Source organism: Ruditapes philippinarum, unplaced genomic scaffold (assembly GCF_026571515.1).
Source record: "Ruditapes philippinarum isolate M1 unplaced genomic scaffold, ASM2657151v2 ctg1533_1_1_1_1, whole genome shotgun sequence".
Taxonomy (NCBI): domain Eukaryota; kingdom Metazoa; phylum Mollusca; class Bivalvia; order Venerida; family Veneridae; genus Ruditapes; species Ruditapes philippinarum.
Genome location: NW_026855187.1, coordinates 24,993 through 51,217, shown reverse-complemented (window position 1 = coordinate 51,217; position 26,225 = coordinate 24,993). Strand labels below are relative to the sequence as shown.

Sequence of the window (26,225 nt, the reverse complement as noted above, 5' to 3'; positions counted from 1 at the left end):
TTTCCCAGTTTATCCGTAGGTACAACCAGTTTTACTTTTACTGTTCTAGCTCTGTGGTTCACTATAATACCAGTCAGTGAGTCACAATAGATTAGTCATCCTAATGCACTTATTTTGGAAGCTGTAACAGTAAAAGTTTGTTTGTATAAAGTATACCTACGAATAAGCTGGGAAAAACCCAAAATATTCTTAATTCCGGATTGTCTATTTTAGATAAGAACAGTTAATTACAGATAATTATTAATAAATATCATTCTATTTTAAATACATGTACATTATGCCAGTATTACAGAAATTTAACAATCAATTTAATTAAAAACATAAAGCATATAAAATTATTTCATAAATCATTATCTTTATGTGAATTTCTATTAAAATATTATCATAATTTTTACCTGTAAATCATATAAATACAAATGTTAAATTTCTTTAAGGCTTATAAATGTTAAGACATTTCACCAAAAACATTAAAATTTTACAGAAATTCATATTATATATAATAAAGTTAGGAGAGATTATCATATAAAATATAATTAAAACCTTGAATGGTTATCACCATAACATTTTATTGTAATAATCTTTATCCACCCAATACTCATTATTCACCCAATACTACTATTATTATTATTTGTGAGGCACGAATTTTTGTGTTTTTCGTGGGTAGGTCAATCATGAATAATAAATTATAGATCCAACAAATATGATAATTCGTAGGCTGTAAAAACATTACATTATTTGCATTTAATTCTTTAAAAAAATAGACAATCCACGAATATAAGAAGCCACGAAAATGTCTTTTGTGACAAAACCATGAAACTTTATATCCACGAAATAAGGTGAATTCACAGTAGTACTCTTAAAAATTTAGTAACATTGAGTATAATAGTCTCATTAAATAACATATACATGATATATAATGACCCTAATTAAAGCTTGCTAAAAAAAGAACAGGGAAATCAAAGTGATATGCAAAAGCAATGCATGATATATAATAAAGGAGCAGAAGATTTGTTAATAAAGATAGGTTACTCAGGGAAATTAAGCATTATGCAATACATGTAATATCTTTGAAGTAAAAATGTACTAAAAGATCTCAGCACAACTCTAATAATATAACTTGTCATGTTCATCGATGATCATTCTTATCTTAATGATTTTTTTTTCCATTTTTGAATCACTATAATAATTATCATCATCATCATCATTATTATCATCATCATTTATATTATCCTCCTTTTAATATTCATCATTATAAAAATTATTGTTTCCTATTTTTGCATCATAATAATAATAATAATAATAATCATAATCATTTTTATTTCATCATCATGATCAACATGATCATCATCATCATCAAATTCATCATCATCATTATCAAGTTTGAATGTTAATATTGAAAAAAGCTTACCAGTTCTAATATACTAGCTGTTAAAGAGGGAAAAAAGGACAAAAGAAAAGAAACAAAAAGCCAAAAAAGAAAAAAACGTAACTCTAGCTGAGGGAAAGTAATGGAGTAACTAGCCTAAGAAAGAATGGGCACATTTTACTCTAGCCTCTTAACAACTTCAACATGTTTTGAAACCCTCCCAAAATCTAATGAAAGCATTGCTGCACATTGCATGAAGTGTAACCAAATTTTCTAATCTAAATAGAAAAATATCAACAAATATATCATTTGCATTTCCTAACTTAATAATTAATATCATTTGCATTTCCTAACTTAATAATTAACATTTTTCTTCATAACGTGAAGGCTGTAGTCTAAGCATAAAGTATAGTTCTAATTGCTACTTGAGAAAATATTTCATAGAAAGTAGCATGAAATTCTAAAATTTCCGTTTCAAGAGACGAGACATGCAGATGTGAATAGATATAAATTCCGTCACCAGGGTGCCTACCTACATACAGATGATAGAGATCTACATCTTGGATAAAATATTTAAAAGGTACTGTTGTGCAATCTAATTTTTGTTCTACTCTTAACTTACGACAAAGAATTTTAATAAATCATCGCCAAGTTCATTTTTAAGTCGGCGTAAATTTGGAACTAATGGAGTAACTGGGCCAGCCCATTCCTGATATGCATCCACCACTGAAAAAAATAACAGCACAGCAAAGGTCAAAGACACAGCAAAAAGGTCAAAGGTGAACAAAGGTGAACAATCTTTGTTTATGTATTGTGTGAGACCAAGTGATGGAGTCTGAGTGCATATAAAATATCCTTAGAAGTTCTGAAATAAATAAGAACAGCTGTAAAAAAAAATAAAGCTTTAAAATATAAGTTTTGTTATTCAAAACACCATACAAACAGAGGTAACATGTGTTAGTAAACAATAACCAAGTTAGACAGCAACAAGTTGTACATATAGAGGATATTGAATTAGTGTAAGTTCAATACTGAATTTATTGCACGAGTTGAATAAAGTTATATTATGCGAGCCTCTGGCGAGCATAACATTATTTTATTCAACGAGTGCAATAAATTCAGTAATGAACTTACACGAATTTAATATTCTATTTATCACATACCCAAAATAAAGACCGTTTAAAGTAAAATAAGTGTCATTTTTCATTGACGTGCCTATAGTATAACGCTAACATTTAGCGCGTCTTTACACTATGTTTGTATAACGCTTATGATGTCACGTCAAAATATATGCACGGCCGTGCAATACCATTTTTACGGAGTCGCAATTTCGGCACGGGTGTGTTATAAATTAACTTAATCAACCTATTTTCTATCAAAGCAAATGGTTTCATTTCCATTCCTGCAGTTAGTATTATTATAAAAGATCAAATTCTGCCCATTCCATACTGTGATTAAAGAGGAAAACAATTAAGCAAGTGGTGTAAGGAGAAAAAAATAATATTAGAACCAGCAGGTCCAACCCACTGACGGAAAAATTAGCCAATAAGTGCATAAAAAGTTAGAGCCAGTAGGCTCTTCCCACTGACTAAAAATATCAACCAATCAGTGCATTTATTAGAGCCAGCAGGTTCATCCCACTGAAGGGAAAATTAGCCAATCAGTGCATATGTTAGAACCAGTAGGCTCTTCCCACTGGATAAAAAAATATTAACCAATCAGTGCATTTATTAGAGTCAGCAGGTTCATCCCACTGAAGGAAAAGTTGTGCTTGACTTACAATAACAAATTTAAGAAGATCATCCCCTAATTCATTTTTAACTCTCCTGAAGGTTCCTAGCATAGCGCTTACAGGACCACACCACTCTTGGTAAGCATCAATCACTGTGAAAAAAATTGGACCATTCAGTAATTTAAGTTAAACTTAAAAACTTTCAAAGTTTTCCACCATGCATAAAAGCTGTCAATCAAAACAACTAACTCCGCCTACTGAAACAACAGCAGCCAATTAGAACTCTGTAAGAGATTAATTGATTTTTTTTCCACCTGAAAATGTACAAAGCATAAGCTGAAAAAGACAAACAAGCTAAAAGCCCGTTAGACTTGGTCATGCACATAAAGACTCCCAAATCTATAGTAATAGATTAAACAACATTATAATTAAAAATTTGACCCCAAAATTTAAAACTTGGTTTAAATTTAAATTAATAAGAATTAATTACAAAAATAGTATCCAACTTTATCTTAAAATCTTTCAGTCAAGACTATTGTACTATAGAACACTTTGGTAAAAAAAAAAACAATAGCTAAAAGCAAGAAAAACCAAACTGTCCTATAGTCCATTTTTCACTAATACCCCTTTTATGGAGAATTAGTATTCTTGCAGAAAGTTAGTCACTCTTAAACATCAAACAAATTGAATCAAATTCAAGAAGCAAGGTGAAAGTTCCAGAAGCACTACTGTAACCTGATTGACAAACCAATCGAGTTACAACAGCCTTTCCTTAAACCTGTAGAGTGTTCCACTTACAATAATAAACTTAAGGAGAGGATCTCCTATTTCGTTATTGATTTTCTTAAATACTCCTAGCATGGAAATACATGGACCGCACCAGATAGAGAAGCAGTCCACAACTGAAATTGTCAAACAAGAGCTCAAAACACGGAACCAGTCCACAGTAAAATGTAAAATAAAGTGAAGCAGTCTGCCAATTTGAAGAAAGAAAGAGCCAAAAAAAGGCAGTCCAGTCTGGAACTGAAATAGTAGTAAATACAGTGTTCAAACACTGTAACTGACATGCATCTAAGGTTGTATGTTTATTAAAGGCCCATAAATCAGCTTGTGTGGTTTATTTAAGGCCCATAACTCTGAAAAGTAATAGCAAAGAATATCCAAATCAAGATAATGATTTGAATAATTCCAAAAAAGAAAAAAAGAAAATACAGTTTTCCACATGTAGAGTCCTACAAATAATGAAAGAATAGCTCACACAAGCACTGGAAAAAGCAAAGACTTTTTCCTATCATTTTGTTCTATCTCTGTTTTCTGGTTGATTAGGGTCCTAAACAACATAATGTAAATTTACTACAATTGTATAATGCAAATCTTAAAATAAGTCTAAATAGATGAGATTTATTTTAACGGATGAACCTTTTCCGATGGAACATAGAATATGATCTTTGGCCTCGTGTAACAATAACTATAATTATAACTAAAATGAAAAAAAAATGAAAAAGAAAAAAAGAGTAATTTTCTGAGCTTTATTGCAATGATTAGCTTGTAGTTAACCTTAATTAATGGGGTAATAAATAGCTTTTACATAAAAAAAATAAAAATTTAAGGGTGTAACTTTTAATAATTAAGAGAAAAAAGACCCTAGGAAGAAGAAATCTGCAGCAAAGGAAGTCTTAGATATTTAATATGTAAATTATTATCGGTGGTAATTGCCTAGAAATTTAGAAAGGAAAGTTGTGTTAGAAAATGTATAGTTGTTAACAATTATTGTTAATAGTTTAACAATAAATAGTTAATGTGATTAGTCAGACTAAATATTATTTATATAAAATATATATATCATAACATTATCTTGTTTGACAAAACTAATTCAAAAGAGGCAGCCCACATATAATTTTTAACTCTAAGCCAATCAAAGCTCATTAAAATTTAGGCTCCTCCTTCAAATGATCAAACAATCAATCAATGCACTTACAACATGCCAGGCTTTAACAAATACTTATTGTTAGCCAATAAACATGCACACTGAGTTTCAAAACTCCACCCATAGATAAGCAATTAACCAATCAACATGTAGTCTAGTTATAAGACTCCACCCATGGATGAGCAATTATCCAATCAACACGGGACTTACTGTGATGAATTTCAATAAGTCATCACCAAGTTCATTTTTGATTTTCCTGAATACACTAACTATACTGGCTGTTGGTCCACACCATTCAGCATAAGCATCTACCACTGAAACAAAATGCATATACATTTCTCTGATGATATTCTTTTTTTTTATCAAAGGTAGGCCATTTAGAGTTCCACTTCAAACATGCGATGAGGCAACTAAACAGATATCATTTTAACTTTGCGTAAAAATTCTCTAACAGATATCATTTTTATTCACAGACATAGATTTTTTTCATCAATAATAAGCAAATGAGAATGTGTCTGGGTCCACAGAATAGGAAGGTTTAGAATTCTGAAAATATGTACATATGGGAAACAAGGATCTTGACAAACCCTGGAAGAGTGTGGATTTTGGTTACTGTATCAGGTCTGTATCCAAAAGAAGGAATGATATCATAATGTTTTTAAATACTGAAATATAATGAAATTAAATTAAACAACAATAATTATGCTGTGTCTGAGATCTGAAAAGGTTTGAAATGAGCATATAAATAATAATAAAAAAAAATCAAAATCAACGAAAATCAATGAAACTTTCTGAAACAGAAACAAATGATATTTAACATCAGTATAAGAATTTATAAGAATATATCATTCCAAATTAAGAAATTTACAAAATTCATCAAGCAACCAATAATAATTATACTGTAATTAAATGCATGCCATATCAATACATACCAATATAACAATTACAGCCATACCATCTTTTCTTGTTTTATAGGGCATATTTTTAATAGTCTTCCAAATTCTCACTTAATAAAATGTTTTGAACATCCTAATCCTTCTAAGCATGTTTTTATGTAGACCACTTGAATTATGCCTCAGTTTTTCATGGTTCTTTGTTGTTTTTTTTACAAAATATCTTTAGACAGACAATTTTTATAATATATAAACATTTTGACAGTTTAAATCCTGCTGACACTAAGACTAAAAGAGTATTCCGATATTTGTTTCAAAAATGCAAATTATTCATCGAAATATTGCAGCGATTATTCCGGTTTAGATGGTTTTTGTAGTTTAAATACCCTCTAGATCATGGCCTTAAAGCTACTTTGAATTCACCAGAGCACGCAGTTCAGCCACTGCATCATTCCTGGACAATCTGTCAAGCAGTTTTACCAGTACTAAGTGCCAAAATTCACTATCACAAGGAACTGATATATTATTTCTGTAAAGGCCAACATGGAGGTACAGTGCAAATGACAGTAGAAAGAATTTCATGATCATTCACAACGAAAAAAAGAGTCAGAGACCTATTTATAGCAAAATCAACTTGCGCCCCTTTCTTTCGGAAAAGATGGTTTGGCACAAATTATTATAAATAAATACTACACAACTAACTCATATAACTCATAGTTTCAGTCTGTAAAATGCAAGTGAAACAAATTCATGGTCATATAACAGTGCACTTTGTGTGGAAATCTGTGAAATTTTCAGCATGCTTGAAAAAAAAAAGACACAACAAAACATTAAACAAAACAAAAATTACAAATTATTTACACAGGCTTTGACATTTGATTCTGTTGTACTTTCGTTTTTTTTGTAGGTTTAAAAGTACATCAGTGCTCTACAAAGCCCTTAGATCATAATTATGAGGAGAAATAATGTACATGTACTGCGTGTATTGAAATTTTATGCTTAACTTATTCTGCATTTTGAAATTTGAGATACTAGAAAATCCAATTTTTTAATTTGTTATCAAAAGGAAATTTCCATTAATTAAGGGCAATCCGAAAAAAGCAATTTAATCTTGCCACCAAAATGTTACAGTCTGACTTAAGGATTTATACTTTTGGCAGCTCAATTTTTGTATTTTGATTTTGAAGACATTTACATTCTGAAAATGGACTGTTGTAAAACTCAAATGCTGAATAAATTAATTTAATTATACAAGTTTTGCAAGGTTAATGGGTTAGATACCCGAGTACTGCAGCCAAATGTTAACTGCAGACTTAAAGAGTCTGTTTCACAGAGAAGCTTTATGAGTCCGACCCTCTCTTGGGTGACCTGCAAGCTTATTATTTATTACACATTATCATAGCTGTCATTCAAAATTTAACCTGCTAAATTTAAGGAACAGCTTTGCCATTATTATAGCTCTGTTCTTAAATTAGAATAAGTCCATTAAAAATCAAAGGGACTTCAATATCAAAATTCAGAAATTTGAGATACCTACAGTATGGATGTCATATCCTTTAGTCAGACAGACATATATAGCCTGGTAGTGCAGGCCCTGACCTGGATCTTTACTCATGGGGGACGGCAAAAATTTAATCACTTTTGATTCCAGTAGGTAATGTGGGTTAATTATAATGAATGTAATCAATATATCATCTGAATAAATTAATTTTATTGTCTACAGACTAAATGAAAGTTTTGATAATGATATTTTCATCATCTATTTTATTATAAAGATTTCTCATCATAATTAATATCGTCTTTGTAAAAATTGACATCCTGAATGCATCAGTGTAAAGGTGTTGTTTGAATAATTTGTAATAGTAATATTTCAACTGGAAGTTGTTGGCACAAAAAAACTTATGAAAATGTATAGAAACAAATGTGACACCAGTTTTACAATAAATTCATTCAAGAAATCATAACAACAATGAAAATGTTATATAAACCTGAATTAAAGACTATTTGCTATACCAAAGACCATTGAATCTTACAAGTATTTATCAGTAATGATGAGCAAAAGGTGTAGGGAATATATAAAGAACCAGTGTACAAATTTCATTTGCAGCGTTCATTTTTCCAGAAATCTTATTTTAATTATTGAGAATAATGACCCCCAAAAAATGAAAACAATTTTAACTCAAATCAAGCTCAATGTAACTTTTAATTCACTTCTAAGTACATTTCTTTATTATCTTTTATTATTATATATTGTTTTGTTTTAAGTTCTAGCCACTTTATTTTATTATTTTTAAGTAAGAAATTCAAATTTTATGTTTTAAGGCTTTTGGACATCTGCAGCCAGGAGTCAGTTTTTTAAATTATCTTGACTCATGTAACCTTTAAAATTTTCATAAATCGTTTGGTCAGTTACTGTAACTTATGGCAAAGCAATCTTAAATGCTTTTTTTTTCTATAAATTTGTAAAATTAAAAGCCTTTGATATAGCAATTACATGTAACAAACAAATCAATAAAGTTTTCAGTACAATAATAAAATGTATATGAAAATTATACATATAAATATACATATAAATTACACACAAAACCTCCATTCATAATAAAAATAACACAAAATGCAAACATTCATTCACAACCGGGAGTTGAACAGCGCCAGGTTTTTCTTACTTACTGCATACAATAAAAGTAGCTCATCATCAATGTCCAAACGATATTTTCTAAAACTGCCTATCATTCCAGAGCACAAGCCGCACCAAGCCTGGTACACATCTATCACTTTATCATAAGGAGAAAAATGTTTAAATGGACAGAATCACAAAAATAAAAATAATAGAATAAGTATTAATATATTAGGACATCCTTAATTAATTAAATGTTAATTATTTACAAGTAATTACAACTAAGTTGTCCAAAAGAGCTCTAAACTGAAATATATATAGATATTTTACAAAATTAATGCCACCATTTACCCCTTCCTTCTACTTTTCAACATATATATGATTTAAAAAAGAATTCTAATTGTTTTCATAAACATCTTCCAATGTTTTTTACAAGGTTTTCATTAGATGGCAGATGTATGTCAAACTTTCTTCACTGCACTTTGTGCGAGCAGTGATTTTTCTTACTTGGGATTCGAGCTAAGTAAAGCTGCCTCTTGATTTTGGGAAAATTTATCACTAAAATTGCTAATTTGGGAAGTGAAGAAGCTGATTAAGTTCAGATTTTTGGAAAAACTGCAAGATTCTAAAGAAAATATTAATTGGGAAGAGGCCTTAGGCCATTTTGTAGGCTTTGGTTATATAAGGTGAAATATCACTGGCCAGTAATACAAATCACTCTGTGCTGTCAGTGATTTTTCACCTTAAATAATAGAGACCTATAAAGGGTCTCTTCCCAATTGATTTTTTTTTTTAAATCACATAGTTTTCCCAAAAATCGAAACTTACCCTAGATTTTTAATTCCCAAACTAGCAATTTTAGCAATATTTTTTCCCAAAATCAAGAGGTTAAATTCTCTTCCCAATTAATGATAAAAAATATGTAATAAATAATGATAATAATAAAAAAAAAATGGCAACAACCCTGTTTTTAGCTGCAAACTAGCATTTTTTTTAAAAAGATGACCTTAAGCTGAAAAAGAGCAAATATTATAATGCTATCACATATCACATTCAAGTATTTTTAAGTTTGATTAATATAATAATACAAAAGGTCTGTGACATTTGGCCTACATGTTGTTAATAATATGAATTAACTTATTCAATTTAATGACAATTCTTGTCATCAGGCCTTTTAAAAGACCTATCTGAATGCAAAAATGTGAAATTATTATCAAAATGTAAAGATATTTTACATTATAAATAATACAATGTACTTTCTTTTCAGGAATTACCAATGTTATTCTGTATAGATTCCTTAAATTTGACAACCTCTGTATTTATTAAAGGCCCATTATGCCCAGAAAAGTTTTTATTTCACAAAGGCTTTTTATAGTTGGTGTCCTGTTAATTAGTTTCCAAAGTGACACTTATATTGGCCAATTACTTGAACTAAATTTTGCTTCTGTTTCTTTCAATGAATTTATACAGTTTTAGTAATTTAGTATTTTGTACAAAGTCAAAATACTGCTTTAATTGATCCCTATTGATTCTTTCTTTAGAAAGGGCAAACATCAGTTTTATAATGTTAAAATAATAATTTTATAGCATGCTAGATGCTTATTACCTTAAAAAATAACCCTCAATGTGAAATTAATCATCATAAGAATAGCAAAAGGTAAACAAAGCAGTATTTTGACTTCAGTACAAAATACTAAATCAATATAACTGTATTGATTCTCAGAAAGCAACAGAAGCAATTTTTTTCCTTGGTTCAATATAAGTGTCATTTTGGAAACTATAACAGAACACCAGCTATAAAAAGCCTTTTTAAAATAAAACCTTTTCTTGGGCATAATGGGCCTTTAACATAACTACCAAATTCTGTCTTACCACAAAGTCCCTCTTTAGAGAGCATATCCTCCCACTCCTCCTGTGTTTCTATCTCCCTCTGTAACTGAATTTCCTTCCCTTTTCTAGCCATGCTTTTTTTCTTTTCACTCTGAAGTACAGCGAGAATTAAACTTGGTGACAATTGATTATATAATTAAGGTTAAAGTAAATTGGAAGGTTGGGATATAAAATTGAAAGGTCAAGGCAAACCGATAAGATTCTGGATAAAATCCCATAAAAATGGATGTCTTGAATTAGCTTAAGAACGTAAAACAGTTAACTGTGAAAAATGTTAATTTAAAACCAATTTCATAGTTGATAAAGTCTTAACTAGCTAAGCAACAAAATCATATGCTTTAAATGTCAAAATCAAGTAAAATTTAATGAAATATTATGAATCTTTAAGGGAGAAAAAATATTTTGCAAAGCAGGATAAGACCAATGAATGAAATTAAAATTTCAGAATAAATAAAATAATAATTAAAAACAAAACAAAAAATCACATGTACTACAAGTAGTAAATGTATACTTATTTAAAATTGAAAAATGAAATGAATTTTAGTTAATCATTTTTGATATTCTGTTGGAAAAACTTAATAATTATAAATGTTTAATCAATATTAACATGTTAAATTTAATGTAATTTTATTAAAATTAAAAACTGTGAGAAAAAAATGAAATTTTTAAAAATAAAGAATAAAAATCAACAATACAGATATAATGGGTAAAACTTGACAATAATATAACTTTTGAACATGAAACAACATGTATACATATCACACATTTCATTTCACACATAATGTAACCCCTTTAACATGAACTTCAAGTATTTTATTGATACATAATGAACATAAAAATGCTAACTATTTTGTGGTTATCTAATTTCATCTGTGGTGAAATTGAATATATATACCCATTAAAGTAATTAAAGTAGTTGCAACATAAAATTCCCACTCAAAAAGGGACCAAATTATCACCTTTGCCAAAATTCTAGGAAAAAAAGTGTACATCATCTTATTATCAAATGAAATGTGTGATTTTAAATAAACAGGATTACCATTATGATACACTGCTTAAAAGCTTAGCAGCCCTGAAATTCATATATGTCCAAGCAATTTTAATTAGCTTGTTAGGATCTGTGCAACAAAACAATATCTTGTCATATAACTTTTAAATCTTTAACAGTCAAAACAAACAATTGCTCATTAAAATTACTATTGCATTGTATGTCATCACTTAAAATGTCTAATAAGAATTTAAAGAAGCATTTTTATTTAAGTTGAAAATAAATATATCACGATACTTCCAGCTAACTAAATTAAGTAAAGAAAAACTTCTTGAAAATCATGTGTTATTTTTCATAACAAATCCCAACTGACAGTGCATTACACTAAGGACATAACAATCGGAATAAGACACTAGCAAACAATCAGATGCACCCAGAAGGAAAAAAACAACAACAAAAAAAACTTTATGACATTACCCCACCCACCTAGAAACATATTGGAGGCTTGCATTATTTTAGCAAAAAAAAGCTGTTTTAAATATAAATGATTATTAAACAAGGTATGAATATATTGCACTAAGTAACAAATAATAAATTTATTCACGATAAAATGTTATCACTTTGTTTTACTTACTGAATCCTTTGTACAATTTAATTTTGTGTCAAAAAACACTAAAACAAACGCGCACCTGTCGAATGTTTATGGTTGCTGCCGACAGCATAAACTTCCGGTTAAATTTATATTTTAAATTGTTTTGTAAACGAAATAAAAAAAATGATATAACTCTTTTTTGCTTAAATTGATATCAGCTTTCATAAATGCGCATATTTTTTATTTGAATATGGTAATATAAACATTTTATATGAACATGTTATATTTCTAAAGTCGGATGATTTTAAAATTATTTCGTCTACAAAAAAAATGTTTTATTATTTTAAAGATGGCTTCCGAAGCTACTGCGGAATCATCCAAACAGGAAATAAACTTTGATATTGAGGTACTTTCTCGCTCCTTTTCAATGACACTTATGGTTTTCTTTGTTTATAACTTGTTTATTTATTTGCATTTGTTTAATTTACATAAGCTTTTGTTAAAGCGTTGAATTTACTGTAAGATTTAGTGGGTGTATTTCTATATTCATAATTTATTGTAGAAAAAAGTGGGTGGGGTACGTCTTAAAAGAATATCTGAATCTGAATGTATACACTGCAGAACCTTCCGGTATGTACGCAGCGGGAGAGAGGAGCTAAGTAATTTAGTAGCACTGTTGGAGAGCTGTTTTAAAGCTCTGTACTGTCTCTGCGCACACAACGGCACTGTCTAAGTTATTCCAATCACTAATAGTCTTAGGAAAGAATGAATGTTCAAATTGGTCACTTTTTGAGATAATAGGTTTATAGCACTTATGATGGTTTATAGCTTGGTTTTCTACAATGTTTTTAGTTATGTAATTGTCTAGTTTCTTAGGTTTAATTAGGCGTTTACCACAAATAGGGGTCAGATAGGTATCGGTGGGCATAGCTGGCACCAGCCCCTCAGCCACCTTGAAGAAGAATGTCAATCGTGCCATTTTCCTTCTGTCTTGTAATGGAGATAGCTCAAGTTGCTTCAACATCCTGGTAACGCAGCCTTGATCTCTTGATTTGTAATCCCAAGAAATAAATCTAGCAGCCTTCCGTTGGATCGACTCAAGCTTGTCTATATCATTCTGTAGGAATGGGTCCCATACAATTGAGCTGTATTCAAGAGTGGATCTAACAAGGGATAAATAAGCTGTTTTCCTGCAGAGTAGCGGGCAGTGTTTAAGGTTTCTCTTGAGGAATCCGAGTGTAGAGCTGGCTTTGTTGGTTATCTTCGTGATGTGGGTTCCAAATTTTAGATTGTCTGTAAAAGTGACACCAAGGTATGGATTTTCATCAACTTGTTGTACGATATGATTGTCTAGTTGGTAAAAGTTAGTGGATCTGTTGTTGATACTCATAACATAACATTGTTTGGCATTGAATTTCATACCCCAAGTAGATGCCCAAGTTTCCAGTGATTTCAGGTCTGTTTGTAGTTGGAGATGGTCTTTTCTGGTTTTAATTTGCCGGTATAGGAGACAGTCATCGGCGAAGAGACGGACAGTTGATTTAACGCAGTCTGGTAAGTCACTTATATGGCAGAGGATGGCTAGTGGTCCGAGGACAGTACCTTGCGGAACTCCTGAGTCTACTGTGACTGGTTCGGATGCTTCACCGTCTACCACTACTCTCATAGTTCTGTTGGTGAGAAAGTCTCGAAGCCACCAGTTAATGTTTCCGTCAATACCATATAATGACATCTTGTGAAGTAAGCTTTCATGAGGGACGGTAATATATAAATGAAAAACATATAAGAAATGGACGCTTACCCCGATCAGTTATTTTTATGGAAGTCAGTTGTTTCATGAATGCCTTTTTTTGACAAAATTTGGGATGCCACGAACACAGTTGGAAATCATTAATATGAAATTAGGCAAAGCCTATGAACGGGGAAGTCGTTGAAAAATTCCTTTCATTCTTTCCGTTTTAAAGGTGTCATTCGGTATTACATGCGTCGCTTCCTTTTTCACTCGGAACACTCGACGATTATTATTGATTCGAAAAGTTGAGATTTGTTCCGTTATCGGAATACCCCGCCTATTATCATTGATTTACATTGTAAATAGCGGCGCCCGACTAGAACTGACACTGAAAATTTCATTGATAGGTATAGAATTCTATATATTTTTTAATTTTTTTTTATTTGATTTTCTTTTAAATATACACGTGTAGTCTATAGCCGGGCAAGCCAAAGCCCGGACCAGCTTCGCGGGCCCGGTCTTTGACTTCCCCGTATTAGCCAGCTGTCATTTGAAATTGGTAGTTTATGATAATCATAATTTGAAATTAAGCAATTCCTCTGAACAGGGTAGTCGTTAAAAAATTTCTTCTATTTTCTGTTTCAAAGGTGTCATTAGGTATTTCATGCACCGCCTCGGTTTTCACTCGGAACACTCGCTGATTATTATTAATCCGAAAAGGTGAGATTTGTTCTATTATCGGTATGGAAGTGGCTACCCGTTCTAGCCGTGCGTGAGTCACGTACGACTAGCAAGGACACGCTGTATTGGCTAGCCGTACGGCATTTTCAAAATTATATATATATAAAATGCATAATGATGTTATTTTATGACTTTAAACAAGGATTTTAACCAAGAAACAGCAATTGTCTTCGTACATGTATGTTTACTTTTTAGAGATTAATCGCCTTGTTGGCTACAGTGAAAAAAGTACGAATATGTTTCTTTGTCATCTCAACACGTTGAGAAAAAATAGCGTTTGGTCGCAGTTAAATAACATCAATTGAAATAGTTTACAAAATTTTGATGATAATCCTTTTTTGTTTCATTAAGTTTAATTTTCGACACCTTTAAAATAAAACAAAAAAAAAACGAAAATTATTGTTGTTGGGCTCTGATAATTGCGTCAATTACCGACGGTATAGAAGTTTGTCCATCACTAAGGAAAGTTTGCATGTTCGGTGAAACGCATTTTAAAATTCTATTGTCAGTCCCTGGGTAGGCTTTAATTAAGGCTAATTAATTGATTGTGCTTTTATGTTGGATATTTATCTACTGTATTTGAAAATTATACAATTATTTATGCCTTTCACCGTTTTTTTTTTCAATATTCTTTTTATTTATTCCACTCTGACACGGATTTATATTACAATAAAATATAAATCCGTGACTCCGATCATTATTTATTCGATCCATGTGCTTAATTCACAAAAATTCAACTTTCATACAAATAAAACAACAAATCATAATCATGAGGCACAAAATAACATATGCATGTTTGACTTCCATATAGGTAATTTTGAAAAGTGCCGTACGGCTAGACAATACAGTGAGTCCTGGCTAGTCGTACGTGACTCACGTACGGCTAGAACTTTTGGCTAGCCGTACGGCTAGCCACTTCCTATCAGTATACCCAGCCTATTATCCCTGTGTTAATTTGTAAATGGCGGCACCTAACTAGAACTGACACTGAAAATTTCATTGATAGGTATAGAATTCTATATATACTTTAATTGTTTTTTATTTGATTTTGTAAATATATTGTATACACAATCATGTAGTCTATAGCTGGGCAAGCCAAAGCCCAGGCCCGCTTTACAGGCCCGGTCATTGACTTCCCTGTATTAAAGTGATACAAAAAAGACCAGAATTTGATCAATGATATGATGAAATCAATAATATCTGCACAAAAATCAGACAAACTAACATAATAAAAATAATCATGAAGAACAGACAATGTCAATCTGATTTTATTAAAATGAAATTAGGTATACCTATCATGAGTATGACACAGAAAAACCTTATTTGATAATATGCATAAATTTTTTAATATATAAATCAGATCTTTCAAAAATGATGAGTAATTGCAGGTATTGTGAAGCATTAATTAGATACAAATGAATTGAAAGTGTTCCTTATAATCATTCAAGTGTTCGGAATGATTCAGAATGTACAATGTATCGTCCATCATTTTTGTTAATCACTAATCAGAGTTGTTCAAGGTTTTACGCTATTTAAACGTGATACTAAAGTAACTTACATTTAGTCAATATGAATGCAGTTTGTAATGCTCAAGTTTTTACTTTGCTAATATCCATAATATTATAGTTCTGTTTTATATCATTCTGTTTTACCATTTTAGTGACTAGATCTTGACTAGAACAAACTTTAAATCTCAAAATGAGTATTTATTCATCATTGCTCTGGCTTGAATTATGTCAAAAAGTAATAAATGATAATCAGTTACAATTCTCTGAAAGAAGAGTGCTGTTTGAACAATTAACCTAACAATATAAAAGTGTATTGTTAGATACCAATATGTCTTAACATTGTATTGATCACAGTATTGTATTTTAAGGGTATGTCAATGATCTCAATTCATCTATAGTACATGTATCATTTAATATGTATATAACACCCAACAGGTTTTTTTTTCACTTTATAAAAGCCTCTTTCCAATATAAAATTTCTTCAAAATTTTGCAGATATCCCAAAAATCTTTCACCCCGTTTTACTTTCCCAAAGTGTGTTTCTTCCCAAAATTCAAGAGGCTAAGGCCTCTTCCTGATAAAAAGGAGAAAACTGCTGCTAAAGGCTTTAAATGTGATATACATGTAATTATCTTCTTACAGTTTGATGATTCAGAGTTTCAGTCCGATCTACCTGTGATAGATGCACCTCCTACACTAGAGAGTATTCTGAATGAAGATGAGGCGACTTCCATTTTGGAGGATGATGCTATCTCCATTCCATCGTCTATTCAGATGTTCAAGGACTCACAGTCGCAGGACACTTCATCTCTGTCCAGCCAGGACAGCTCGGCTATTTTAGAAAAGCCAAACAAAAGGGACAGGTATTGATGTATTTGATTTTACGTCTTGTCATGCAGCATGCTTTTTAATATTCATAAAAAACAAAGGGTCCACTTCCATCCATTCATGATTACTTTAAACATAAGGTAAATAAATAAATAGAAGTGTGAGTAGTTTTTCTTACAACTCATATTTTTTTATATAAAAAATGTAAGTAATGGTAAATTGACATTGATTTTTTTTTTTATTTCTGTGAAATGTCTTTTTTATTCATGAAAAATCACTAAGCATACCCCGGTATATTAATTTTATATATAAATCAGCCAAATTGAAAAAAAATGTGTTTTACAGAATAAAAATTGCAAGTTCATGCAATTACAATTTTGGAATTTCTTGTACTTGCTAATATTTGCAAGACAGTGTTGTAAAAGAAAAGTTTCAAACATATATTGTTTATATTATTAGCAGACTGTGTATTTTTTCTCAGAAAAGTGATTGATTTTTATCAGTTAATAAGTTTATATTATAGATTTATTTTTGTTCGTTTAGTTTTGTTCATTTACATTCAATACAAAGCTATTACACCAGGCGTGCATGATAAAACAGGTAGGCTTAATTTAAAATCAAACATGTCTCTCAACGCTGATTCGGAAATAACGTAGGATAAGTAATGGTCATTGGTGATAAAATTGGTTCTCACTGGTTAGTTATTTAGGAAAGCCTGTTGGGTGGATCTGCTGCCAAAATATTACCAAAAATGTATCAAAATCAACAGAAAAACTAGATAAACAGACAAATAAATTTCCATTTTGGTCCCTGTCATTTTTGGTGTGACGCAAAATGTCATGTACTTTTTTGTCAAACAGCAGTGATCATTTTACATGAAGTTAATTGCTTCGACTCATTATGATATGCATCATTAAATATATTTTAAAAAAAATATTTCAGGCATAGAATTAAGAAGCAGAAGGCAATTCACGGGTCTGTGTTAAAGCCAAGTCGACTGAAAAGCATCGCAGCTCAGTTACAGTCTGCCGCAGTAAGTTGTCTAATGCATAAAACAGCACTCTTCTTGTGCTATTTTTAGCTTGACTATTCGAAAAATAGAAGAGCTATTGTACTGTATCAATTACTAGTTCACAGCTTTAAAATCTTGTTAGACTCGCCTAGTGGCTGGTCCAATATGGTTTCCTTAGCTGTGTATTTCTCCAAATATATTCTTGTATTGTACAGTTAAATGTTTAATAACAGGGGTTACAATTTGGAAGTCAAAACTGAAAACGTCTGACATTGGAATTCATGTTGTATACGTAAAGAAGGAAAAGCATTACATTTTGGAAGTCAAACTCAAGAGTAAATGACTCCCAAACTTCCACTAATGGATACCCATGAAATAACCTATAAATCTCTCATTAGTTGTCCAATAATATCATTTTAGATTTCAAGAAATTGTTACAAAGCAAGCCTCTGGTTAACTTTATTAATAATTGTATATCACATTGAAAACAAGCTTATATAAAGAAATATGTATTGGTTTATATCTTACATGGAAAACAAGTGACATCTTATGATAAAAAAAAGGAATCTGTTCTATTTTCAGGATAAAGTAGATGCTGGAATGCCCACAGCAATGGTATGAAAGTTTCTTTTTTGTTTACTACAAGCATAAAAACATTTCTATATTTTGATGTGTAGCAATTAGTAATCTACTTTAAAGAGTCAAATTGTTTGTAATAAGTTTTACAATTTAGCGATTTTTTGGAGGCTTATTTTATAGCTAATATTTGGTCGTATTCCCAAATAGTTTATTATTTTCCCAATCCACAGAAAAAAATTCCCAATTGAAAGTTACCAAATAGAAATATTGAGTAACAAATTCTAAAATCTTTGAAATTAAGGCTTATTCACTGTTATGATGCTTAAATGTTTGAAAATGCCTTCCTAGACAGCAGTGATTGTTTGCATTCATTTAATCACTACAAAATTTCAGTCATGCATTTTTCCCAATTTTAACAAAACATCGCTTATATTCCCAATTCCATGGGTATGGGTCATATTCCCAAAATTCTGGAGAAAAACCTGCAATTCTTGTGACCAAGGAACCTGTAAACAAGTAAAATGTTTTTTGAATTAATTTATATTATCTTTGTATATAGTTGCTGCAAATATATGTATTTAATTTAATGTCCATCTTATCTTGTGCAGTATTATAATTTTTAGCCCATTTTTTTTTTTTTAAGAAAAAGTCAAGGTATTATGATCCTTGCGGCACATTGTTGTCGTTGTTGTTCAAAAACTTTGACATAGCCCATTATTCATACATTTAAATAGTTACCAGTGTGAAAAATACTTGCTAATTGTGACATGGTGCAGTTGTTAGACATTGGTATAACTCTGTTTATACTGGCCATTTAACTCACCAAAAAACTTCATAATTATATTATTAATAATATACTTATTAATTGAATTGTGTGATTTTGGTATTTTAATTTTCAGGCAGTATCCAATCTGATAGCTATTGGAACATCTCATGGTCTTGTCTTGGTCTTTGGTAAGCACTTGATTCTTTATGGTTCAGATTATTAAGGAGGAAAATCAATCACAAATAAATGAGCATGCCATGACAAAACCAACATAACGTATTTGCAACCAGCATGTGCATCTGCGCAGTCTGATCAGGATCCATGCTGTTCACTATCAGTTTCTCTACCTGTAATAGGGTTGGTAAGCCAACAGCATGTCTCCTGATCAGACTGCGCGGATGCGCAGGCTTGTCTGGATCAATGCTGGTCGCAAAAGCTCTATGTTGCTATTGTTGTGATGCGGCTCAAATGATAATGGAATTTCCCTTTTGATGTTGTTTAATGTTTACTAACTTACCTGTTTCTGCACTTTGATCGTTATTCAGAGCTAATTTTAATCAGATTGCCTGTTTCTGATATTTTAAAGTCTTTCCATAAAATTGTAACTGTTCATTGCTACAGCTATTGTAAGTTGTGATTTATGCAGACATGGGGTACATGTATAGGGTCTTCATGGCCAAGTGGTTAAGGTGGCCAACTTTAGATCATTTGCCTCTCACCGCTGTGGGTTTAAATCATTTCAGGGACTTTGGAGTCTTTCATGTGAGGAACCTGTCCAGCTAGCTTACAGTAGGTTGGTGGTTCTTGTGTCTGAAATATTGTATCTGAAATATTGTATCAAGTGGCACCTGAGTTCTGTCTCAACCAGTAGGCTTAGAAATAACCATTTGACCTTTGCAGTGCCGGTGTGGTTTAAAATCCAAGAAAACAAACAATGGAGCTTATGTTTGCATATTTGGAACTAAATAGTATAACATTTGAAATTTTGGCTGCATTTGTGGCATGACAACACATTTCTAGTTATTTTTGCGATACAAGAAATAATATTCACAACAATAATGGCAAAATTTAAAGTTATTTTATCTTTAGTTTGAAAATATTAAATTATAAAATATGTCGTTATTTTTTAAAATTTATTTATTTTTATTTTTTACAGATCCTAAACAAGTTTTAAAATGGTGTTTAGGAAGCACTGCTGTTGGAGCCCAGTATGGTGCTGTTTCTTCTCTCAGCTTTAATAAGGATTGTACCCGGCTTCTGAGTGGCTTCGCTAGAGGACAGGTATGCATGCTTCATCCCAGCAGTTAAAAATAGATTTGGAGATTTTTTTTAGCTCAACTATTCGATAAGAATAAGTAGAGCTATTGCAGTCACCCGAGCGTCGGCGTCAGCGTCCGCGTCGGCGTAACCACTTATGTTAAAGTTTTGGTAATAGTTCAAATATTTTCAAAGTCCATTGACATATGGCTTTGAAACTTTGCACACTTGTTCACCATCATGACCCCAACCTGTAGACAGGAGGAGGTAAGTCTATCAAGCATTTTGACAGAATTATGCCCCTTTTTCGACTTAGAATTTATGTTAAAGTTTTTGTAATACCTCAAATATTTTCAAAGTCCATTGACATATGGCTTTGAAACTTTGCACACTTGTTCACCATCATGACCCCAACCTGTAAACAGGAGGAGGTAACTGTATCAAGCATTTTTTTTACTATCAAGCACTAAGAATAGTCGAGCGTTGCTGTCCTACCAACAGCTCTTGTTGTCCTGTCTGGTCTGGATGTCCCTCTGTCGACCCCTGTTACAGTAATCATACCCATAAGTTCTTTAGTCTATAAACTAGTGCATTTATACTGTATAACCTATTTTAAGGGAATTTAACTCAATACAGGATTGGAGCAGTACCTCTAGGCACTTGCAGAAATCATGATCACAAAATAGACAAATATTGTTTTTTTCGCTGATTTTTACATTTTTCATTCATTATCATACATAAATCGGTGTGAAAAGATGAATTAGTACTGTTAAAGTTCATTCCGTTGGGTAAAAAGGCAAGATTTTATCATTTTATCATTCAAGCGCCTTATCCGGTATGTACCGGAATACGGTATTTGGTGTGGTGCTCCAATCCTTTTTTTAGTCTCACTCATTTTAAGGACCACCTATGAATAAAGATCAGTCACTCTTGAACAACCCATTATTGATTTAACAGAACAGTGTAACCAACTCCAAATAAAGACTATCTGTCTGGTGTATATGGTTTATATAAATGGCACAATTATCCAATAACAAAAGTGATGTTACAAACATGCAGTATTATAAAGACTGTCTAACATACTGGTATTGATGTTCCAATTCAGAGGTTGTCTGCATCTGGTATCTGTACGAAATAATAAGACATATTCTGTTTTTCCTACAGATAACCATGTGGGATCTCACCAATGGAAAACTGATTCGAACAATCACAGATGCCCACCCACCTGGTACAGCTGTTCTTCATATAAAGGTAATTATATTTCTTTACCTTAAAAGATATTTGTAGCATTCCCAAGCATTCTTAGTTTTTACTACTTTTTCCTGGTATTTTTTAAGAATACTATCCCACACATTGTAGTTTGGGCGTTTTTGAAATCAGATATCATCAAAAGATAAAATTTCACCACAGACTCGAATAATCATATGGAACTAGATGATTAATATATGACTTGTCCGATGAAAAAACCATCTTAGTAAAGTGTTTGCAATGTTTATCCTGCTATAATTTTAAACTGCTGCAACATTTTATTTTGTAAAGATTGACTTACATTATAAACACACCTGTTAACTGGTTTTTAAGTAGATCAGTTTGTTACGGATAGAATAATTGTGCACTGATAAAATATGTCTTTTAAAAGAGACAAAAAAAAAAGAACATAATAATTATCTTGGTAATCCAGCTTAAAAATTATTATATATAAATATTCCTGACAGGTTATACGACCCTATATAAACTGTTGTTTGGAAATAAAACCCGAGCTGCTAAGTGAGCTTTATATATCGCAAACAACCGTTTATATACAATTATATAAGTTAACCTGTCAGGAATATTAATAACAAAGTTATGATACAGCAAACTTTACCTTTTTAAACATTTTTTGTCACAGTATAAATACAGATACGCTGAAAAACTTACGCTACCACAGTGATAAAATATAACGCATGCTTTACTGTATCATGATATTTGAAAGTTGTAAATATTGGTTTACTAGGTTACATGCTGCTATATTAATTTAAGAAACATTTTTAAAGTGTCGCAGAAATCAGTCTGGACATTATGGCATGTATGACTATATAGATGTATATTTCTTTTGTTTGTAATTCACAGACAGTATGTGTGATTCCTGTGTAGTTTACTTACAGAATGTATGTTGTTTTATTAGAGCCGTGTCACGACAAAACCAACATAATGGATTTGCGACCAGCATGGATCCAGACCAGCCTGCGCATCCGCGCAGTCTGATCAGGATCCATGCTGTTCGCTTACAGACCCTATAATAAGTAAAAAAACTGATAGGGAACAGCATGGATCCTGATCAGACTGCCAGATGCGCAGTCTGATCTGGATCCATGCTGGTCGCAAACCCATTATGTTGGTTTTGTCGTGACGTAGCTCATTTGTTTTTTAGTTCACAGACAGTCTGGTGTTTGCAGTTTGCAGTGACAGTGGCGGTTCTGTATTTGAACTGGAATTCAAGTATGTATAGTGGTTGTACTATGTATGTTAAGTTTTTTACACTTAAAGCTTCAAGTTCCATATGATATAACCAATTAAAAAAAAAATCCATGATTTGCTGGTGAGATGGAAGTTTTAACCACAATAAGTGATTTTAGACATTGAGTCTAATGTCCATTTGTCTCTTAATTGCTGACTGAGGAATCATGTGATATAAGTGGTCGGAACCTTGTAGAGAAATTGGTTGTTACTGGTTAGTTATCCAGGTTCCGGAAAGATGGAATGACTGAGATATGGTCAAAAGTGCGTTGAAATTAGCGCCAAAAAAATCAGATAATTTTAAACAGTTAAATCGTAAGAAAAGTAATATAATTGATTGATAATTAAAGAAATGTATACCATATTCACAATCTATATAATACGTCGGGAGTTTAATGCAAAATATGATTATACTTACTTTCGTCACCATATTTCTACACTGTTGCGATAAAGAAAGGGCCTATTTCTGACAAAGTTTATGTTTTTTTTTTAATTCTTTTTAATAGTGTCAGAGGCTTCTTTTCAAAAGAAAATATTTGTTTTATTTCTATTTATAGACGATTGATAGGCATGAGAACATGCGAGTCTAAATGTCTCTTCTCTGGAAGGTAAGGCCGTTTTACTTGTTTGTACGCAAATTAATACTTGTTTGTACGCAAATTGAAATTTTACCACTTTATCTTTCGGTACTTTCAATGTTGACGATCTATATGAATACGGAAAAGGATCGAAAACTTGAGGTCAATGTATTAGAATGCTGAAAACTGCATGCCTCAAAATAAGCCAAAATATTTTAAGAAAATAAAATTTGAGAAAAATGCATTAGGATTTAAAGAAAAGTAAAAAGATTAAAGTAATAATTTACATTTTTGTGGGATGAATGACTGATTTTGCAGTACAGTACAGTAAATTTCCTCTATTAAGACCACTAACAGAACTGACTTGGTGTTCTTAATAGTGAACTGGTCTTAATAGCGAACTGGTCTTAATAGTGAATAAACCACTTTGAGAACTTATGCAGTCAACTAAACTAAAAATACTACTTAGTTTACATTTTGCTACCTTTACAGTAAATTCCCTCTATTAAGACCACTAACAGGACTGACTGTAAAGAATGGTTTCTGATGTGCCTTTAAAACCAAAATAGCTTACCAAAATCACCTATAACATGTTGGAATTGAAATGGATTTGCCCTCTGTGCCGTCTGACATAGCTATATACTGGCATACTTTTAACTTTAAATTTTTATCGTGACATCCCCTAAATTTTAAATGAACAGTTCCAGAAATGGAAGCTGGACAAGTCCATTTTAGAAACTCGGCAGATTAATGGTTAAAACAACACAATTGTTACATGCTCAAGGTGTTATACAAGTTCATTATCTTGTTGGGCTTGAACTTTAGTTTAACGTTTCAGCCGAGGAGAGGTTTGCGTCATAGAACCACTTCACATGAGCCTGGCCAGTAAAGATCACCCAATGCAAGATGTCTCTATTTTAGCCATGGCCTCCCTGTCAAAGGTAAACAGTTGTTTCTTTTGTTTTTGTTTTTTTTTGCTGGCACCAAGTCTATCAAAAGAGGATGTAGTTTATAAAATTTATGCTTATAGCTTTTTGTATTTCAAATTTGGCAATATATATATAACTCGCTATTGAGCTAAGTGGAGGAAACCATTGGATCTAAATATACTGTATTCCCATGTGTGAATATATTTTTCAGGTGCTGTTAGTCACTTTAACCCCACAGTTGAAGGTTGTTTTCACACATCCGTTAAAAGGTAACCCATCGACGCTTCCTTTGCTAGCATGGCAGTTTGTAGTTATACAAGTATCGGAAAGTGACAGAGTTATAGACCCTGTTCTAGCATTTGCTCGAGAATCAACAATATATTTTCACCAGGTTGGTTGTTTCTATAGATGTTTTTCACATTGCACGAATTACCTCCCCTGGCTGCCATTTTGAAGATCAATTTATTTTTATGCCACCGCAGCATCTGCGATGCGGTGGCATATAGCGATTCACCTGTGTGTGTGTTTGTTTGTGTGTGTGTGTGTTATATAGATTATATAGTGAACTTAAAAAATCTTCTTGTGAAAAACCACTAGTCCAATTTCAACCAAACTTGGCAGGATTGATCCTTGGGTGAAGGGCTTCCAAAGTTGTTGAAAGAATTTCATTCCATGCAGAAATCTGGTTGCCATGGCAACCAAAAGGAATTATTAGAATAAATTTAAAAAATCTTCTTGTAAAGAACCAAAAGGCCTAGAGCTTAGATATTTTGCATAAGGCATTGTCTGGTAGACCTCTACCAAGATTATTCAAATTATAGCCCTGGGATCAGAATCGGCCCCGCCCCGGGGGTCATTGGTTTTCCTTATATGTATATAGGAAAAAAAACTTAAACATGACTTGTAGTAAAAACTTTAAAAAAATTTCTTCTAGTAATTGACAAATGCTAGAGGTTAGATATTTTGCATGAAACATTATGAAATGAACTTCTAGCAAGATTGTTTAAATTATAGCAATGGGGTCAAAATTGCCTTTGCCCCGAGGGTCATTGATTTTCAATATAAACATAATTATAGTCAAAAAATCTTATTGTCTGAAGGTACAAGGATTAATGCGGTGGCATAGCATTTTTCTCAAATGCAATCTTGTTTATGCCTAAGATAAGATACAAAAAGTGTCTCGCAATTCTGTCATTTTTATATAAGCTGATTAGATTTTTTATATATTAATGCTTGAATAATATTTTCCTTTATATGTTTAAAGGAATTTCACAATTCAATTTAATTAGCTGTATATTTTGTACTTTACATGTTTTGTCAAGAAAATTATATGAAATACTGACACCCCCAAAAATGGCTGCCACTTTTGGCAAGGGAGGTCAATATTGTAAAAATTGGAAAATATCTTACATATATTAACCTGTACAACTTAAAATTCTATAAATGGAGTTGTGCTGTTTTTTATGCCACCGCAGCATTTGCGATGCGGTGGCATATAGTGATTCACCTGTGTGTGTGTGTTTGTATGTGTGTTATATAGATTATATAGTGAACTTAAAAAACTTTCTTGTGAAAAACCACTTGTCCAATTTCAACCAAACTTGGCATGATTGATCCTTGGGTGAAGGGCTTCCAAAGTTGTTCAAAGAATTTCATTCCATGCAGAAATCTGGGTGCCATGGCAACCAAAAGAAATTATAAGAATAAATTTAATAAATCTTCTTGTAAAGACCCACAAGGCCTAGAGCATAGATATTTTGCATAAGGCATTGTCGGGTAGACAATTGTTCAAAT

General features: G+C 31.7%; 2 protein-coding genes across 22 annotated transcripts in view; one reads left to right on the top strand and one right to left on the bottom strand.

Moving 5' to 3' along the window:
* The window catches only part of LOC132742393 (thioredoxin domain-containing protein 3 homolog), a 62,567-nt gene extending 50,428 nt beyond the window's left edge, over positions 1-12,139 (bottom strand). For 11 of the 21 annotated variants that reach the window (XM_060730793.1, XM_060730802.1, XM_060730799.1 and 8 more), the window contains exons 1-3: positions 11,465-11,497; positions 10,408-10,516; positions 8,589-8,692 (exon numbers count right to left, since the gene is read on the bottom strand). In XM_060730793.1, coding sequence (XP_060586776.1) covers positions 8,589-8,692; positions 10,408-10,516; positions 11,465-11,467 — 216 coding nt within the window. In that variant the 5' untranslated portion in view covers positions 11,468-11,497. Of the gene's footprint in view, positions 1-1,988; positions 2,093-3,146; positions 3,251-3,896; positions 4,001-5,235; positions 5,340-8,588; positions 8,693-10,407; positions 10,517-11,464; positions 11,498-12,047 lie in introns of those variants that run through there. The other 10 variants (XM_060730783.1, XM_060730789.1, XM_060730791.1 and 7 more) reach the window with 10 other exon arrangements.
* A 141-nt stretch (positions 12,140-12,280) lies between these two features.
* Positions 12,281-26,225, top strand: part of LOC132742392 (vacuolar protein sorting-associated protein 8 homolog) — a gene marked incomplete at its 3' end in the record, with an annotated part of 37,820 nt that continues 23,875 nt past the window's right edge. Inside the window, 11 exon segments of the mRNA XM_060730781.1 lie at positions 12,281-12,411; positions 16,629-16,849; positions 17,757-17,847; positions 18,409-18,441; positions 19,305-19,359; positions 20,328-20,452; positions 21,593-21,679; positions 22,839-22,906; positions 23,482-23,532; positions 24,341-24,443; positions 24,643-24,822. Coding sequence (XP_060586764.1) covers positions 12,304-12,411; positions 16,629-16,849; positions 17,757-17,847; positions 18,409-18,441; positions 19,305-19,359; positions 20,328-20,452; positions 21,593-21,679; positions 22,839-22,906; positions 23,482-23,532; positions 24,341-24,443; positions 24,643-24,822 — 1,122 coding nt within the window.